The sequence below is a fragment of the Lepisosteus oculatus genome, chromosome 16, assembly GCF_040954835.1.
Source record: "Lepisosteus oculatus isolate fLepOcu1 chromosome 16, fLepOcu1.hap2, whole genome shotgun sequence".
Taxonomy (NCBI): domain Eukaryota; kingdom Metazoa; phylum Chordata; class Actinopteri; order Semionotiformes; family Lepisosteidae; genus Lepisosteus; species Lepisosteus oculatus.
This window is the reverse complement of record NC_090711.1, coordinates 7283998-7302419: the sequence shown is the minus strand read 5'-3', so window position 1 is coordinate 7302419 and position 18422 is coordinate 7283998. Positions and strand designations below refer to the sequence as shown.

The 18422-nt window shown below is 39.9% G+C and overlaps 1 protein-coding gene across 3 annotated transcripts; it reads right to left on the bottom strand.

Moving 5' to 3' along the window:
* Window positions 1-298: 298 nt before the first annotated feature.
* Window positions 299-16266, bottom strand: hm13 (histocompatibility (minor) 13). 3 transcript variants are annotated; one of them, XM_069179395.1, is made up of 14 exons: window positions 15864-16266; window positions 14691-14726; window positions 12922-13020; window positions 11135-11217; window positions 10682-10770; window positions 9652-9737; window positions 7978-8103; window positions 7572-7629; window positions 6891-6974; window positions 6524-6560; window positions 6221-6323; window positions 5809-5894; window positions 4527-4710; window positions 299-2066 (listed from the first exon to the last, which is right to left on the bottom strand). In XM_069179395.1, exons 1-13 carry the CDS (start codon window positions 16089-16091, stop codon window positions 4563-4565), a joined length of 1263 nt encoding a protein of 420 aa, XP_069035496.1. In that variant the 5' UTR covers window positions 16092-16266; the 3' UTR covers window positions 299-2066; window positions 4527-4562. The 3 variants fall into 3 exon arrangements, with proteins under 3 accessions (XP_069035496.1, XP_069035497.1, XP_006639578.1); XM_069179396.1 differs by lacking the exon at window positions 4527-4710 and having other exon boundaries at window positions 15864-16264; XM_006639515.3 differs by lacking the exon at window positions 14691-14726 and having other exon boundaries at window positions 15864-16264.
* Window positions 16267-18422: the final 2156 nt, after the last annotated feature.

Sequence of the window (18422 nt, the reverse complement as noted above, 5' to 3'; positions counted from 1 at the left end):
AGGTGTAAGAAATGCCATTTAAAACTTCTGGTTCTGTACAGCTATGCAATGCGGATTTGTGGATGGTATAGTACATAACTTGTACTGCATTGATGCCTTGCATTCAAATCTTTAAAAAACCTCTTTGGTATTACAGCATCAAAGTAGTAGTTACCAGCAACCTTGGATTGAGATTTATCACACTGCCCTAAGTCTGTACCCAAGCAGCTTTCTGGAACTGTCAAGTCATTATACAGCAACTACAGTGCATCCAACTACTAACAGATGGTGAGAAAAAGAGACACCTGTACACTGAAGATTTATGCATCTCTACAGTGGTGTACACCACAGTTTATTGCAGAACGGTACAGCTCCTCCGCAAAGAAGCTAGCCTGAACTTGCATTGGTACAATAGGGGATAAAAAGCAGATGATAGCATATTTAAAACATAGATCAAGCAAAGCATGGACATGAAATAAAAAAATAACCCTCCTAATCTGACCTAACCCTAACACAGAAAAGCCAGAACCTTAAACTCTTTTACTTCTAACAGTACAAGGATCTTGCCAGTTTCTGTTGGGATTTAAGAAGACAATACTGTAAAACTGCTGCTGCATTTGATAAGTAGAAACACGTAGCTTGTCTATCACCGACCAAGTGCAGCAGTAACATAATGGTCTTAATAAATTTCCTGCTTACAAGAACCTAGAAGAAGAAAAAAAATCTAACACACATAACTGCAAACAGGAAGGACAAAATGAAGATGTTTGGAACCAGCAGGGTAATGCCACATTGACATTCCAGCTTGCATGGTTACATACAATGAAATTAGGTATTCAGCAGATATCAGTGACTAAGAGTCCAGTAGATTCAAGTGCAGAATGTAAATCAGAGTTCAAAAGAAATTTAGATGTAAGAAGTCTGATATTTGTTTCCAGATACATTGATTTAAGGTTTGCAGTCAAATCCCAAATCCAGTAAGGCAAATCATTCTTCATGGAGATGCAGTATTACCCCGCTGTGGTCTAGTAATAGAACTAATTCAGTAGAAAGAATTAAGAAGACAAACTTTAGATATCTCACAATTTACTTTTTTTTTCAAGAATACTTGCTTCATAATGACATGAAATGGGTTAAAACTGATCGAAAGAGCAATTCAAGAATCATAAATGTGCTTTATGACAGGCTGTAGAAATCTTTAGGATTGCAAATATAGTTAATCCTTCATCTTACACTAAAAGCGAGGTTATATTCTAAAGAATTGCTGCTTTACTGTCTCTGTACTGAAGATAACACATTCAAGCCAATAGTCTTTTAAATGCTATAACAACAAAAGACAGTAAATGCAGAACATACATGGGTGATAAGAGTTTTACAAATCCGAAAGAATAGGAAGGAACACTGAATATCCTGCAGAAGGATATATTTAAACATGAATGTGCGCACAGGAAACACACATTAAAATTTGGTGCATGACCTCTGACATAATCCTACTGGTGCATGCACATAACAAAATGGTTTCGTTTGAGTTATAAAGTTAAAAAATAGAAAGTGTGCTAGAAAAACTATGAAAGTCAGTTAAATGTTATTCCAATCGGAACAAAACTATGAATATATTTCAATCGCATTCTTTAGGAACCCCCTAAAATAGGTGTCATTATAAAAGAAATATGTGCTTCCCCCTTGTCATATCGGGTTCACAAGGAAAATGCAATATTTTCAGTGACAGATTTAAAATTCTGGCCTTAATTAACATCAAAATAAAGTCTGCCTATGAGAATGCAAGGCAATTTGTAATAAATAAAAAATGGAATACATAGGCACCAATACGCTGTTGTACTTTTTTTCTTTAAACAAACCACTTATATGCTACAAAATATCCAATGAAATACAATTACTTTAATATAGTTTTCTCGTACAACAAACACATCCGCGACAGAATTGCCAACTTCCCTCATCAGTATACAGAGCTGTGAAATGTAGAGGCAGTACGATGTGCTGAGCTTCACTTTCACTATTTTTCCTTTTTCTCGGTCTCTTTCTCTTCGTTAGAGGCTACCTCTGGTAGAGGGGAAGATTCTTCATACCTTGACAAAAAGACAAACAAAACAGGAACACATCAGCACGTGCATCTCATGTCCATCACAGGAAGCTACTCAGGAGGCCAAATTAACAGGTGCAATCCAACACATTAGCTATAGCTGCAAGGCCCAACTTTGGAATTCGAAACCCGTGGACATTCATACCATGCTGTATACCAACAAAAACAACATAATCCACGTCAAATCATAGACTTCTGCTGAAAGAATAAGAAGGGTATAAACTGTTGAGTGAGTGTGATGAACAGACTCACCACGACGTGCTCCATTATAATTATAAAACCTAACACACATACTAAACCCAATACACACTGCCCCACCAACTGTGATAAGTGTAAAAACGAATGAAACTATTTTAAATCAGGAACCTGCAAAAACCTTTAATCTTATGCTCTCCCTATTACGAAATGCTCATTTATCATTAACTGGAATGGCTTACAAGGAATACCTCACAGGGAGAATGAGGATCCACACATGACCTGCTGCATTACCCCAACCAGTCAGAGAGACTCATTGTTTGACACTTTGTGAGCTCCATATGGGCCTCAGGAGAGCTGGCACCCACTGGGGAAGAGATACGGTCTCACTGGCTTGGGTTAGCAAGCAGGTAACAGTCATGTTTCACAGGATGGTGCCGAAGAGCGGGCATGGATAACCTGGTCGACTCAAGCCCACATGATCACTGCAATGCTCAGCTAACTGTGCATCACCGACTGGAGAATCCCAGTGACAGCTGGCCAGTTACCAAACCCAAGCCTGAACTGGCAGCATCTTTACTATACAGCTCAACCGAACCCAAATAGTATCTTTATCCTTTACTGGTCGAGCCACTTGAGAGGACCAGGAGCAAATATTTAAAACTTTTAGATGAAATCAGCCCTAAGGTGGTCACTATAGCAATCTTAGAGCTAGTCCTGAAGGTTGCTTCACCATTACATCGACTAAAAAACTTCAAATGAGTGCTACTGATCTCACTAGGCTAATGTGACTGCGAGTCCCCATGCAGAAGCACACATTAAAAGAACTGAGTTACTTAGGAGCTCTGCTCCCAACAATGACAGCTCCTTCAACTTGCAGTGATGTCTGCAAGACATAACCTGTTCCTTCAATCAGCACGATGTCAAACAAATGTCTCTGACAGGTGGGCATGACAGAGGAAGATGCCTGCTAGTCCTCATGCTTTCCTTGCAGATTTGAAACAGGGAGACAACATGCAAATTACATACAGAAGGTCCCAAAGCCCAGATTTAGACATAAGGCTCAAAAATTAAGGAGTGCTGTCATGATATATGCACTTTCCTTTTTAAAAAGGAAAAGCAGGTCGACGTGCATTCATAGGCAAAATGAAGGTCACTTGCAGAGCAATGGTAGAAAACTGTCCTTTAAGAATTCAGAACTCATCTCCTCCTCATTGAAAGAATACAAAAAATTAAAACAAACATTTCCTGAGCATTAAAACATTAAACAGGAGAACATTCACAAATCCACAATCGTAAGAAAAACTGACGGTTTGTGAAAATTCAAACTGTGCTAACACTCTCCCGAGTCACATCAGTTCAAATGCAGTTCGGAGGGGAATAAAGTTCCATTCGCTGCACATCGCTTCAAATCCGAACTATCTATGAAAAAAGAAACACTGTCCTTAAAAGCCAGTGTGCATGTAAAACAATATTTATTCATTCTCCCAATGAACTGTTGCACAACCCCTTATCAAGCTCAGATCTAAATAAGTGCCGATGAGTGCAATGCATCACAGAATGAGACTGTTACAATAAAATCCAGAGTTCAACAAGCTAAGAAAACAAAGAAACAAAACATAGTACTGACAGGTGGATTCCAACAGCTGAGTGAAATGCCAGTCAGCTGCAAGTCAAAAACGTTTCAAGCGAATTAAAGACATGCTCTCCTTTAATCATCACACTGTTGTTGGCTTAACAGATGAGGTGAATGTAAATGGAACACAAATAAAATAAACCGATTCAGTGAGTTACAGTTCAACATCTTGCATAAGGGGTACAGAAACGCATGCCATCAAAAAAAAAGGTTTTATGAATAATAGCGTTTTTCTTGATTACGAAGGCTCTTGGAATAACAAGAGCAATCTTTCGGGAGCTGCTGAGACAGAGAGGATTCATGAAAAACAAGAAACGGAGAAAGCAAAGAGCCAGGGTTGAGATAAAAGGTCTGGAGTGAACAAACTACGCCGAGCCCCAGAACAGCCTTACCAGCCCTCTCCAGCAACACAAAACTCCCAGGGATCCCAAGCCGAAAATCAAGGCAATGGTTGAAGTTTTGCTTCTTCTACAAAAATCCAGATTTCTCCCATTTATCCTTTTCAAATCCTTACAAATGTGATTTACTGTACATATGGCCCTGTGTCAGCACAGGAGGGCAGGAGTGCTACTGGTGCTGTATTAGCAAGCAGAGAGGGAAGAGAGGAAATAGTACCTGACCAGTCAGATACAGCTGGCACTTCTCTGGCCGCTACATAGCGGTGGCATTGTGCCGCCTACGGCGGGGAGAGGAGGATTTTTGCTGCATAGAGTTAGCGAGGCTGGCGGGCGAGCCGGAGACAGTGGGGAAGTGGGTGAGCCGTGGGGTGTGTGGCATGACCTCGGCAGAAGACTCATAACTGGAGGAGGAGAGGGAACAGAACGACAAGAAGAGCAGGGAAAGGACAAGAGGAGCCAGGAGGAGGAGGAGGAGAAGAAAACATTTAGGACGCGGCTTCACACCGAGAAAGGGGAAAAGAATATACACATCACATCTTTCTCCGACGCAGACAGAGCTGGGGCTGAACCTATAAATCTAGAATAGACCTGCGCTTCAGCCGGGCCGGGTGACAGCCAAGGCTCCGGTTGAAACACGGTTACCAGCTCGCTGCTGCCATGGCGATTATCCGAGGATCGGTGGCAGCAGAGGTTCAGGCAGATGAGCGATGTGGGAAAGCCCCCCCCCCCAAAACTGCAGCAGCTGGACGCAGAGCTGTAGAGTATCGCCTCCACACACGGGGTCCCTGTGCACTGGTGGTCAGACAGCTGCCTGTTTTCACTAAGCTGTTTTGACTATAATCACTCCCTCCTTCTGGCAAATACTTCAAGGGTGCACAAGTCTGACCCTGTCAGTGCAATCCAGGAGCAGGGAAGCTGGATCGCTTTTGGAAGAAAAGAAACAAAACTAAACCACGAAGGACAAAGCTCCAACAAATCTGGTGTTGCTCACAACAGTGTGCATTGATATTATTAGCACTCATCTTTTCTCCCCCTGGGGCGCAGAGGAGGGGAGGAGTTCCAGGGGAAGGCAGTTTGGATGCACGAACAGGGACAAGAGAAGAGGGTGGCCAACAGCTAGCACAGATTTACTCTTTCTGAAATTATCCAGATGTACAGATGTTTTCTACCTTCCTTGGAGGCACAGGGGGTGTGACCTGTGCTTAATTTAGATGGCATCTATTATCACATATTCTTGCAGTTGTCAGTACCACACAGTGCCACATGCAAAAGAGTTGAGCTGGGACCTGTGCCACCTGCCAATAGGTTTACGCACCTCTCAGAGGCTAGGGGATAGCCGAGACTGAAACCACTGCCAAAAGCAATTTCATACGGACATAGGAGCTTTGCTCCCATTTATATAGACTTATTAAACAGGAGTCTCGCTTCCAACGCACAATTCTCAAAGACGAGTTCTAAAGGCTAGTGAAGAAATGCAAAAAAAACAAACAACAACTTACCTGAACATTTCAGTCAGCTCTCCCTTTAAAAGAGCTACCACAACCGGGAATCCAATGCAGGCTGGGACCAGATACAGGAGAGCTGGCTAGAAAACGACAGAGACAGACAGCAATAATCAGGACTCTTCTTTACAGATTTCATTTTACAGCACTACACAGGGCTTCCAAAACTCTCTTTGAATCCACCAGGAGCACAGTACACCACCACACTGATAATGTTCAGTGGGTGCCTCTGGTAAATGTGTATTTTAGACTCAAGCATGTGACACAGTGTGCCCTAAAGGTGAACATGTATTTTTGGAAAATTCCCCCAAGACAGCTTTGTTGCTGTGTAAACTGCAATGTCAGCTTGCAGGAAAGAAAGCAAGGCCTTCCTTTAGTTTCACAGCAAAAGGGAAGCATGTTTTCTCACCTGAGCATGTTTAAAGGTGTGCATGACGAATATAGTCAGGCCCAGGCCGAATATGTAGGCGAAGAAACTGGTATAGAAATAGGTACGGGTGTTCTTTTTCAGACTGGAACAATGAAAAGAAAACAAATGACAAATTAGATACAATGGTGCATTTAACAAATTTGTGAAAAGGTTAATTTTGCTCATCAATTGCATTGCCTTGTGTAATATTCAAGTAAAACACTTTAACCGTGGATAACGTCAAAGAACATTAATGACATAACATTAATGAAAGGTTCTACTACTGAAAAAAATAAAACTCACCTGACATCAAAACGCAGAAGTAACGCAATAAAGATACCTAAAATCGAAGAATTAACAGTTAAACATTACAATGTTACATAATAACAATTGAAGACTGCCCTCTAGTGGAAATAGTGAATATACCCCAATCTTTCAACAACCCCCTTTTTACACAGCCATCTGGTGGATGAACAGAAAAATCACCACGAATGAGGAAGAATTTATAGAATGCAAATTATGCAGTATAAACCAGCATTTGCTTCTGTTTTTAAAAGCCAGAGAAGTGAAAAATGAAACTGAATTTATCAGTTAAAAACTTTGCTCACAGGTTTACACATCTAAAAGAAGGAAAAACAGAACTGCTAGAGTACAGTTGGATATATATTACCTGGGATCACAATGTCACCCAGACCTAGCATGGCAAAGTTGCTGGCTTCTAGGCCTTTCTCCAGGAGATCCTGGGGGAAAACCACTGTGAAGAGAGTAACAGACAACCTTCAGAGAACCTTTGGTCTTAATTCACAACTATTCCCTCTATCCTCCTGAACAAAACTACCAAACCCAATCCAACCAATGCAAGACTTTAAAGTGATGTTCCGGGTTAAAACATGAAAATTTGCCATGCACACAAAACATGGAAAAACTACAAGTTACAAAAACATCATAGAAAGGTCCAGAACTAAACAGGGCAAGGTTTAACACGGTGATACTGCATGTCAAAAGCGTAGGTCTGTAACCCGCATATAATTAGGGAATGAAACCTCTCTCCTTTCAGAAAGCACATCAACTCCAGGGCTGGCAGGAGCTATCAGACTCCCTCCTGAACTTTCAGACTCAGTTTGGAGTACAGTTTAGACTCTCACTGTGACCTTGATCTGCCCTTCAGCACTAACTGCGACAACAGGGTGGTTGTCAGCATATGGAAATGTTGCTTTGTCCAACTCCTGGTTCTACTGAGCAAAGTTAAAACAGCATTTTACATCATTCAGCCCAAAAACCAACACGGAAAACTATTCAAAACATTTCCACCTTTACGAGCAGAAGAAAAGGCTTGACTTTTAATACCTACATTTAATTGGTGCTTCAAATGACTTGGCCACTGTCACCATAACATTGGTCCCAAAAACCTGGAAAAGGCACATGACATGGAAGACACTTCTGTTAATTCCACTAAACACATCTGGCCTTGAACAACTTTTTTTTTTTTTGCATTAAACCACTTAAATTCGACAAATACCATACTATTTCTATTTCATAGAAATACTAGAAAAATAAATATGAAAAGAATTCAGCAAAAAAACATCAAAAACATACCTTGTTCAAATTTATTGGTAATCTTTTTTCTTTAGATAACATTTTTTGGTGTTTTGCAATACTTTCCCAATACTTCAATGCTCACCTAAAAGATTGTGCACGTAGTCACTTCTTTCTTAGATGTGACTCTAAGGTCTTAGGCAAGAACGTTCTCCACTTACCCAGAAGACATCATATACAAAGAGGCCTCCCAGGAGGATGCAGCCAGTGCTGACATTGTTGAGATGCAGCAGCTCCACTCCATTGAGAGCAAAAGCCAACCCAAAGAGATTGTTGGCAATCCAGTGCTGCAATACAGGTGCAATAAAAATAAGCTGGTTCTAATCGTGTGATCCATGAGGAAATTAGATATATAGTCAGATTATGCACACTCTCCAATCGTCATCTCCAAAGAAGGACTTAAACACAAGTGATAAGCATTAATTCCCAGGCGACTGCCCCTACCCCAGCTCTAAATACAACTGCTTTTATTTCACACTCTGCAATGTTTACTTAGCATTTGCCTGTCATTAGTGTATTCCAGCTGAGCACACAAAGTCTGGACTTTAAAAGCATCTGGACTTGCTGTGCTAATGTAACCAAATATTCTAGTATACAGAATGTTATGTTAAATTGAAATATTTCATTTTAAGGGCTCTCCGCTTTTGTGATTCCCACTTCCATAACTGATTGCTAACTGATTACAGTAGCCCACATTTTCTAGAGGTTAGGGAGCAAAGTCTTAATTTCTTGTGTACATAACTAACTTCTGCACCATTCACTGTACTGATCGTGTTGTATGTATTGTATTATTATTATTATTGTATCATTTGTTACACTGTGTCTGTGTAAAGCTGCTGTTGCACTACAATTTCCCTCACGGGATCAATAAAGTATCTAAACAATCAACCAAAAAACTTTGCCTGTACATTTCCTCTAAGCCTCTATGAATTGGCTACATTACTCTGCTCTCCTCTCCACTGATAGCTGATGTGTGGTGAGCGTTCTGGCGCACTATGGCTGCCGTCGCATCATCCAGGTGGATGCTACACATTGGTGGTGGTGGAGGGGAGTCCCCATTACCTGTAAAGCGCTTTGAGTGGAGTGTCCAGAAAAAGCGCTATATAAGTGTAAGCAATTATTATTATTAATTAAGTTCAATTTGACAAGGCTGTTAAGTGCCATATCACCCTGCAACTCACAACTGGCAACCCACTGAAGCTAAGCAGGTGTGAGCCTGGTCAGCACCCGGATGGGAGACCTCCCGGGAAAAACGAAGGTTGCTGCTGGAAGAGGTGTTAGTGGGGCCAGCAGGGGGCACTCACCCTGCGGTACATTTGGGTCCTAATGCCCCAGTATAGTGACGGGGACACTATACTGTAAACAGGCGCCGTCCCTCGGGTGAGACATAAAACCGAGGTCCTGACTCTCTGTGGTCATTAAAAATCCCAGGGCATCTCTCGGAAAAAAGTAGGGGTGTAATTTTCCATTGGCCCTTATCTATCATGGCCTCCTAATAATCCCCCACTATGAATTGGCTTCATTACTCTGCTCTCCTCCCCACTGATAGCTGATGTGTGGTGACCGTTCTGGTGCACTATGGCTGCCGTCGCATCATCCAGGTGAGGCTGCACATTGGTGGTGGTGGACGGGAGTCTCCATTACCTATAAAGTGCTTTGAGTGGAGTGTCCAGAAAAAGCGCTATATAAGTGTAAGCAATCATTATTATTATTAAGGAGACAATGCCATCTGGTGGTGAGTAGCTGGAGTAGCTGTGTTCCTCTTTCAGGACTAAATTTTTAAAATAAAATATGGTTGCAGCTGTGTGAGTGAAAAAAATGTTGGTGCTTTTTACCTTTTTGAGGACGTACCAAACTCCAACCACACTGCTGAAGCAAAGGCACACAAGATCTTTGGTATCAAACTCATAATTGACAATTTCTGAAACAAAGTACAAAGACACACCACTTAACATACAAACATTTTACAATGTAACCCACATAGCAATTATTTTGATATGTGTTCCAAAGTGACCTTCTCTTTTCTGGAACTGTGTTTTAATGGGAATCTAGACCTGCTATGCATGATTATCACAAACCTTTAAATTTCAATATTTGTTATTTTATTCCATCATGCAGAACAGTGCTACAGTGTGAATTTTGTATTATAATAACTACATGGTATTTATACACTCACCAAAACATCCTTTTAGCAAAACAAAAAGGTTAAAGACTTGCAATCAAATTAAGTTTTTCATATGCTTGGTAAAACATTAAAAGACAACTATTACATTGTATAAGATGTTCAGGTGGAAGAAGGCTCCACGGCCGAAAAGTTGTGTTTTCTCTCTTCTTTTTTTTCAGCATGGAATAAACCTATTACTTGTTCCATTGTATAAGAATACTGTTGAAATGTTTTTTAAAATTGATGCTGTGTACGATCTATAAAACCCAAGAGCTTCCGCCAGTGCCAGTGAAGTGCATGCATGCAATCTGATGTGCAGGAATTCTAGAGGTCAAATCTCTCAACACTGGATTAGACTGTACACAACACCTGGATGATAAAATGTAGACATAATGGGACTGGATATGGAACCCAGATATCCATTTCAGGAGTGAACCAAGTTCTTTATTTTTGTCATTTAAATGCACCGTGTTTTTACTTGTTTTATCCAGGCAATTTACTTTTTAATACATTGTGACTGTGTAATTAGTGTTAACAATTTGAGAACATACCTTAAATTGTTAAGAGCTTTCAGGTTTTGGACAGTTAAACAGGCTAAAGTAAGCAAACAACCATTTCATCAAAGGATTAAATGATAAAATGTACAAAAGGTGCGTAATATATATGGCACCACATCATTCTAATATTTTGTAGATTCTTACCCTCTTTGTTTTCCCCAGATCCCTGGGTGAATAGCAGCTGATACTGCTTATTTGGGAAGTTTGCAGGAAATATCTTGTTCATGAAGGGACTGGAAAACAAATAAGTTCATTAAGATATAAAAAAAACATTTATTTTCATAAACTATAGAACTCAAATGAACATTTTCTCCCTTTCTCTGAAGTTAAAGGTTCATACAATCTTCCCAGTGATCAATTTCATACTTTGCTCAATCCTGTATATCACACTTTCAACACTGCACTTCTGTTACAATCAAGTCAAGATTTCATTTAACACCTATATCAAACTGCTCGGTCAAAAACAAATTTCAGGTTTTTTTTTAAAGTCATACAAGTAAATATGTCAGTATTCAACTCCTGCTCTGGAAGGATTCAAAGTCTACACAGACTTTAAGGACTATTAGTGCTTGTCGGTTTTTTTAAATAAGAACTTACCTGATAGTGTGTGACAGCGCTAAAATCCCCAACACAAAGAAGTACATTGATAGTAGCAAATTGATGTACTCTTGAGAAAATATCTGAAGAAAACAGAAAAATTATGTCAGTACATTAATATGACAAAAAAGCAAATATGCATCTTTGTACTTGTCCCCCCATTTTGCCCACCAGCTGTTGTATTACTGATGTTAAATGGACAAACCCAGCCATACTCTTCAATGATGGTTCGTTCATCCCTTCCCCAACCAGTTCTAGAGTGAAGACCTGCCTTACATGAACAAGTTGTTAACAGGTCATACCAGGCTTTCTCAGAGCACCAAAGACAACCACTAAACCATAAAAAGCAGACTTTCTACTTTTCCAATTTATATTTTAAATACTACGCAAGTACAGTAATCCCTCAGTATTCGAATTTTCAATTTCCTACCTGTTTTTGTTTTCCATTTAACATGCAGCGTTTCACTCTAGCTAGGCTCTCATAAAGCATTGCTGAGATTCTTGTTTGCATATGTTCTCAGATGAGGAATTTACTTTTTATTATATTTTAACATTTCTATAATTAAGGTTCGTGTTAAAAAGGTTTCCATATAAAAGAATAATGTTTATGTATTTGCTAATGACTTTAATGATGTAACTACTGCACCATAAACAAGCAGGCATGCTATTTTTCTCCTATCTATTGTTTATGCATCGGCTAATGACTTGAAGCATGTTACTCGAATAGCTATCCAGGGTTGTTACTGTTTTCATACCATTCTGTACTGCATCAAGGTGGAGCCTGAGTGTCTAAGGAAGCGTTTGAATTCAGGAACCAATCAGAGATTATAACCCGGGACATAATCAGAATTTGATTTGTTATACACTTTCAAGCAGTTTTCGAGGATCAAATTAAATTCATATGACGAGGGTTACTGTAAACCAAAATTGCAGAGGAACAACTGCTTCAATCCAAAGGTGGGTCATGAAGAGTGACTACTTTAATACCCACTGTCTATTGCCTAATCAACAGTCAAGATAGATATTAAACCTAAGGTGTTGCTCCTGCCAGAAGTCTACGCAATATTTCCAACTCAAGACAGTGATGCTCCCAATGTTCTGAGTTGCCTCAGAGAGAAATGAGAGGTAATGACAGGCAAGCGAGAACTATATTTTCTTTTAATTTGAAGTTAAATCTGTTTAAATGTTCACAGAACTCCCTAAGGTCGGAGACCAGATAGTGCTGTTCCAAATTACCTTAGCTTATAAATTCCCGTTTAGTAAACTCCTGTGACTATGAAGTTTTCTGACAGGGTTACTTTGAATGTCCCTTTTAATAAAACAGCGCCCCCTTTAATGTGAAGGTGTAGTTAAGTCTGTTGGTCACTTCTTTTTTATTCTGGGCACAAGATGTGCTAATGAGGATATAGTACTCATATAAATGATGAAAAATGTCTTTCTTCTGTGCATCCTTATTTAGTTTTAAGCTGTATTGATTAAGGAATTAAAGTGTTTTTTGTTGCCGATTATCCATTTCGGTCTTAACGGAAGGGTGACTTTCAACTCCAAGTCTGCTCCAGGCAGGAGCCTCCAGCATGCACAGTTCCAGCAGCAGTGCGTGTGCGAAGACACAACCCACACGGGCGGTTACTGTCGGCTACACTGACACACATACAAGTTGTGAAATACTCTAAAAAGACTAACAGGGCCCCGTTAGTCATCCATCTTCAGATATTGCCTTTACGTTTCTTATGACGCGTCTCGTCCGGCCTGTCCAAAAGGCAAGCAATAAAGAGACACAGGCTTACTTTGAAAAAGATGTACAGCCCAAACAGAGTGCAGCTGGCAATGATGGGGAATCTGGCCGCGTCTCGGCTGGTGATGGTTTCTGGCATGTCCGAGGAGTTCTGAGGAGAGGACAGAGAGACAAGGGAAATGGTCTAAATGTGCATAAACCTCCACTGAAGAAAGTGGTTTAAATGATCTACATTGTTTTCTTTAAATATGTAACAGGCTTCCCCACCATCATTTTTTGCCCATGATCTTTGTCCTTACACTTTCTGTACCTCCACAAGGCTCCTCCTCCCCCCATCTTCTCAAGTGATCTATTTACTTGTCTTTGCCAGGCTCTTTTCCACTATTTACCAGTCTTACTGACATCACAGTCCCTGGAGGCTGCAACTCACAGGAATGGCAGGGGTGACCATACTAAAGAATCCATGGATACCTAAGGCATCATTTCTCTTAAAATAGAAAATCTGTTCTTTCTACATCTGGTGATTCTTTATGCAGATCCCTATTGGACAGGAGCCTTCTGGAGACAACATTCCAAAAGAGAAAAAGAAATGCAAACTGCACGTTGATTGCTTTTGTTTCGAGTAACCGGATATCATTTTTAGTTTGTGCACACACATCCTTCTCGTACAATATGCACCTACACTGATATGAAACTCAACTGCTGCACATGATATGTCATTGCAAATTCCACAGGGTTTCGTTTGTAAAATTAGAACAGCCTTCACAAACTAGGTCACATTATTACGGGTAACAAAAACCACTGGGGAGCAAGAAAGAGGTCCTTTTTCAAGGGGAACGTGTCATTTGAATTTCACTCCAGTGGCGCTGCTTCTCTGTGAAGACTCATGACTCGTAAAGACCACAAGAGCTGTTTTTTTGTGAGCTTGCACACCTGTGGAGCTCTCGACCACAAAAGTGGCGAGTGAGGCGCCAACAGAAACTTGACCATACTTGTCGCTGCCCTGAAGCAAAAATACTCAACAAATGTAGGGGCTAGAAACAAGCACACCCATGAACCTGCCTAAAAGCACACATAAAAGATCATCTGGGGTCTAAGACTTATTTGGTAAGTTACACTCCAGGTAAGTACTTCAGGTGTAAATTCCATTATCCTCAGGCCTTTCCAAAGAATTAACTTACAGTATACAATTTCCTACGATACTGACAAGTTCATTTTTGAAAAATGAAAGGTGTTTCTCCTCATCTGGCTGTGTGGGTCTTTCTAAACCTGGAAGACTAAACTCGGCTGAGGATCTCCAGTCTGTGGAGACATTCATGTGGAATGGTGAGAGTAATCCGAGCCCGATTGTTGTTTCACAAACCTAAGGGAAAGCCCATATAAACATTTCCAATGTTGGTTAGACTCACCCCCACATTGTGTTGATTAATTCCACAACGTGCTCTGTGCACATGACATGAAAACAGAACTACGTCACCATACATCAGCCACATAATCTTGCAGACCAAAACACAGTATCGCACAAATGAAAGACCCAGTTTGCTTTCCCCTTTTCTTACATGTACACTACTTTTTATGTGTTAATTGTGAAATTAACTGACTTGTCTTACAATCAAAACATTAATAGGCACATTCTTACTTTCCCTTCTTGAAAGTGATCCCTTTACAGAAAGAAAAATGCATCAACAATGGTTAAGATACTTAAACACACCCATTTAACTCAAATATATCAACTTTACACAGCCTTAGGGATCAATACAGACAGTCAACATTGAAAATCCCCTATTAATTTAGTTATGTGCTAGCAGTGCTAATACTCACTCTGAACTCATTAGCCCAATCATTTTCAGGAGGCACCTATGGAACAAGTGTATAGAAATTAAAGCACTGGACTTTCTTAGACGCAATTGACATACTTCCTAAAGCAGAACCAGAAGCCAATAAACTCAATGCACCCAACACAGTAACCTCTAAGCTTCAGAGTAAATTAAGAGAATCCACACATCTCCCTTTAGAGAATGTTAAAAGTTTGCTAGCTTTAGTCATCCCAGAAAAAAGGCAATGTTATTGCACCTCACAGGCCAGCTTTACATGACTAAAAAAATACCTTCTGAAACCCTGTTAGTCCACAAGCATCATGCACACAAATGGGGAAAAACAACTATTGAAGACACCGTTGCTGGGATTATATAAGCAACCCATTGATGGTATGTTGTGGGGGCCTCTTTCTTCAAATTATGCTTTAAGGGGAAAGGAAATCCTAGCTAGAGCAGCTATCTACGGTTTTAATAAATGCTTCATGAGGATTAATTAGCCAGGCAATGAGGGTGTCTACGTACTGGTATCGTAAGTTAGAAAAGAACTATGCACAGTGCATCAATAAGAATGTTTGATTAGTGCTGTTGTGTTCATCGCTAAAACTCGGTGCTTGTTTGTGCAGAAAAGCATAATTCATTCAATGTGTTGAACATTCGCCCTTTCACAAGTGATGAGGTCCACGAATAAGAGCGCTACCCGCAGGAAATACTGTGCTTTTGAGACGCCCCGGTTGTCTTTACGCCTGATGCCGTTTCCTAGTATCCTAACAATCTGGTTACAAGGGGACTTTATGTACCACGGAAGTTTTCCATTCTGGAGAATTTTCCCCCTTCTTAGTGTCGGTCCAATAAAGCCTCAGTTCCTGCTGTGATCATCTTCGACTGAAACACTAAAATAAAAATGCAGCAAACCAGTGCTTACGGATGAGGCCTGTTCTTTTGCAATAACGGCTGTATATCTCCCAAGTTAAGCGCCTTGCTGTTGAAAATATTTTTGCACGTAATACACATTTCTTTCGCTGTCTGGGTGTTTTTGCAATACTGCAGCGTGTAAGTTTTAATGTTATAAATAAAGCCGAAAACCCACCAGATGGAACAATAAAGCCTTCAATAGAGTCGTCATGCTAATCGTAAACCCATCTTGATAAAAAGCTCATTTGTTCTCAAAACACCATACCTTGCTCTTGGCACAGCTGACTGACCGCAGCGCTCCGAAGAAGATGGGGAGCAGGGCCATAAATACGAGGCTTCCATATGCCAAAGCCGTGCCTTCAGGTGTCGAAACAAACTTGGCTACCGTGGCATTGGTGGAGTCGGTTCCATTGGAGACATTGGCATTTAGACTGTCAAGCGCCGGAGAAGCGGATTCACTGGAAAATGTCGATCCCTGGTCGACATCGGCCATGTTTACGTGCAATGCTCAGATGTCAAAATGATCAAAATATATCTGTCAGACTACACACGAGCAGGTCTTAATTACTGTTATAGTATTACTAACCGCTACACCTCTATCACTGCCCATTTACTAAGGCCACGTTTCTTAACTCCGGGAACTGACATCACTACCGGGTATCATTCAGCTGTAGGCGGGGAGTAGGAAAGGGAAGTCACGTCAGAGATCTCCATGACAACCGCGTAACGCCGAGCCCGGCGCTAAACCAGCGATTTATTCAAATCTTTAAAATACTACAGTTGATTCCCTAATATTTTTCAACGCAACTTGATGTTAACTCCAGAAGGGTTTTCTGACTGTCTATGAAGTCACAATTAAATTGAAATAAATTTTCGTTAGCTTTCTTTTCAGTTTTAGAATGAATTCGTTGATTGCAAAGATGAATGGCATCCCTGTAATTTACTCTAATGTAATGTACTCTTAGCAGAGTACAGCCTGAGCAAGCTGTGTCCTGTTTGTATTAGGCCAGATCACCATGTCCAACTGGTCACTGGTCTCAGTCATCGGTGAGAAGGTCTTTATGGTACAAAGTGTTAACTCTGCAGTTGTACATACAGTGCAGATTAAATATCATTTTTATTCAGGTACTAAAAACAGGAACAGCACATACAACTGCCAACATCTTTATAACGGACAATTTATAACGGACATCGATAGGGTTAATCCAGGAAACTGTTTCATATTTAGTACTGAGCGAGGGATATGGGTTTACAGTGGTGAGAACAGAAAACACTTTCCACAAAGAGCTCAGGGTGTATGTGTAGGTCCAAATTTCTTGAATGGGCACATTCAAGAAATGGCTGGGCAAACAGTTAATTTAACTGAAATACCAAACTCAAACTACCACAAGAACAAAATTAATAGGGCAGCCTCTTCTCGTTTCAGCATTTAATACGGCGTATTTCAATCAAACAGCAGGTGTCACTGTTACATAACTTGGTGGCACGTAACAAACAATAGTCGTCTGACGTAAAACAGCATAGATTCTTAGGTTATCAGGAAACCAAATTGTTAGCTATATCACATGCACAGTTTTATTAACGCAATTATAAATTCTGCAAGAAATTTGGCACAAATGAATTATGATTTGCCTACATATTTATCGTAAATTCCGTATCTGGGGTTTCGTTATTTTCAGGTTCCAAACAATTCCTTGGTTTAAATTGTAACAATTCTAGCAAGCAACCTAAGGCAATCAATTATATCTACAATGTGCTAAACCCCTGTGTTGACAACAATACGTGTACAACATAGTTATTAATCCAATACTGCTTTTGGGAAAGTCAGATATGTTTATTTTTAATTGTTTTGATTGTAATTTAATCTCTGAGTCTCAACGATCTGAACATAAAATGATGTTCCGCGTCTTTTTCAACTCTTCCTTGAGGGAAAGATAACTCAAACTCCGTTCCAGGAGAGCCTAGTGTCGTCAAATTTCAGCTTCACTTGAGCTTAGTTACTTATTTAGTTTAATTATTTAATTGACTGCATCCAGTCGGGCTTTACGACTTTTTATAGGTACATACAAGTTTGAGGAAATGAATGATTTGAGCAGTCGACTATTTTTTTTAATCTAGTAACAGTCTAAATACAATAAAACAAAACTTTTTTTAATTGACTACTCGTGTTAAAACAAAAACCTTAAGACAGTAAATTGAGATTGTGAATGTGTTCAGTAAAATGTTTCCTCTTGTATTTTAAGATACAGATTTAGATGCACAGAAAATCCGATGGGGATTTTATACACCTTTTTTGTTCGGGTTTTGAAGTTAAAGTTGTTTTTGGCATGTTAGGGTGAGTTCTGTTTAAACAGGAATATATATGTGACAGGAGAATTGACATCAAACTTAGGAAACGCTTCATTCCAGGCAATGTTTCTCAGATCTCCGTGGATTAAAATAAATTTTCCATTGCAACAAAAATAAAGTAAAACAAAGAGGTTCAACTCAGATAAGAGCAATTTCAGTTAGCAATACCGAGAACCATTTTGATCTATTATATATTATATTTGAAAAACAATCAATATCAATAAACATATGAGAATTCATTAGATGTGAATAAAGCTAAAACAAGACGCACGCCAACAAGTTAATAATCTGTGACATAAACCTGTGGTTGTAATGTACGTAAAATCATCGTGAATGTAAGATCTATGGTTTTTATTTTTTAAAGGCACGTTTTCCTTTTATTTCCCTACCGTGACACACTGTTGCCAAACACATAACTGCGTAACCATCGCGACAAGCCCTCAGCAGCATGTCATAAAAAGGGACCCCATGTATA

What these genes read in the sequence shown, in the direction of transcription:
- hm13 (XM_069179395.1), bottom strand. Translation starts at nt 16,091, where the DNA reads ATGGCCGATGTCGACCAGGGATCGACATTTTCCAGTGAATCCGCTTCT. An exon ending in TCAGCTGTGCCAAGAGCAAG is followed by an intron (nt 14,727 to 15,863) that starts GTATGGTGTTTT and finishes CTTGTTCCATAG; the next exon opens with GTGCCTCCTGAAAATGATTG. An exon ending in ATTGGGCTAATGAGTTCAGA is followed by an intron (nt 13,021 to 14,690) that starts GTGAGTATTAGC and finishes TCCTCTCCTCAG; the next exon opens with AACTCCTCGGACATGCCAGA.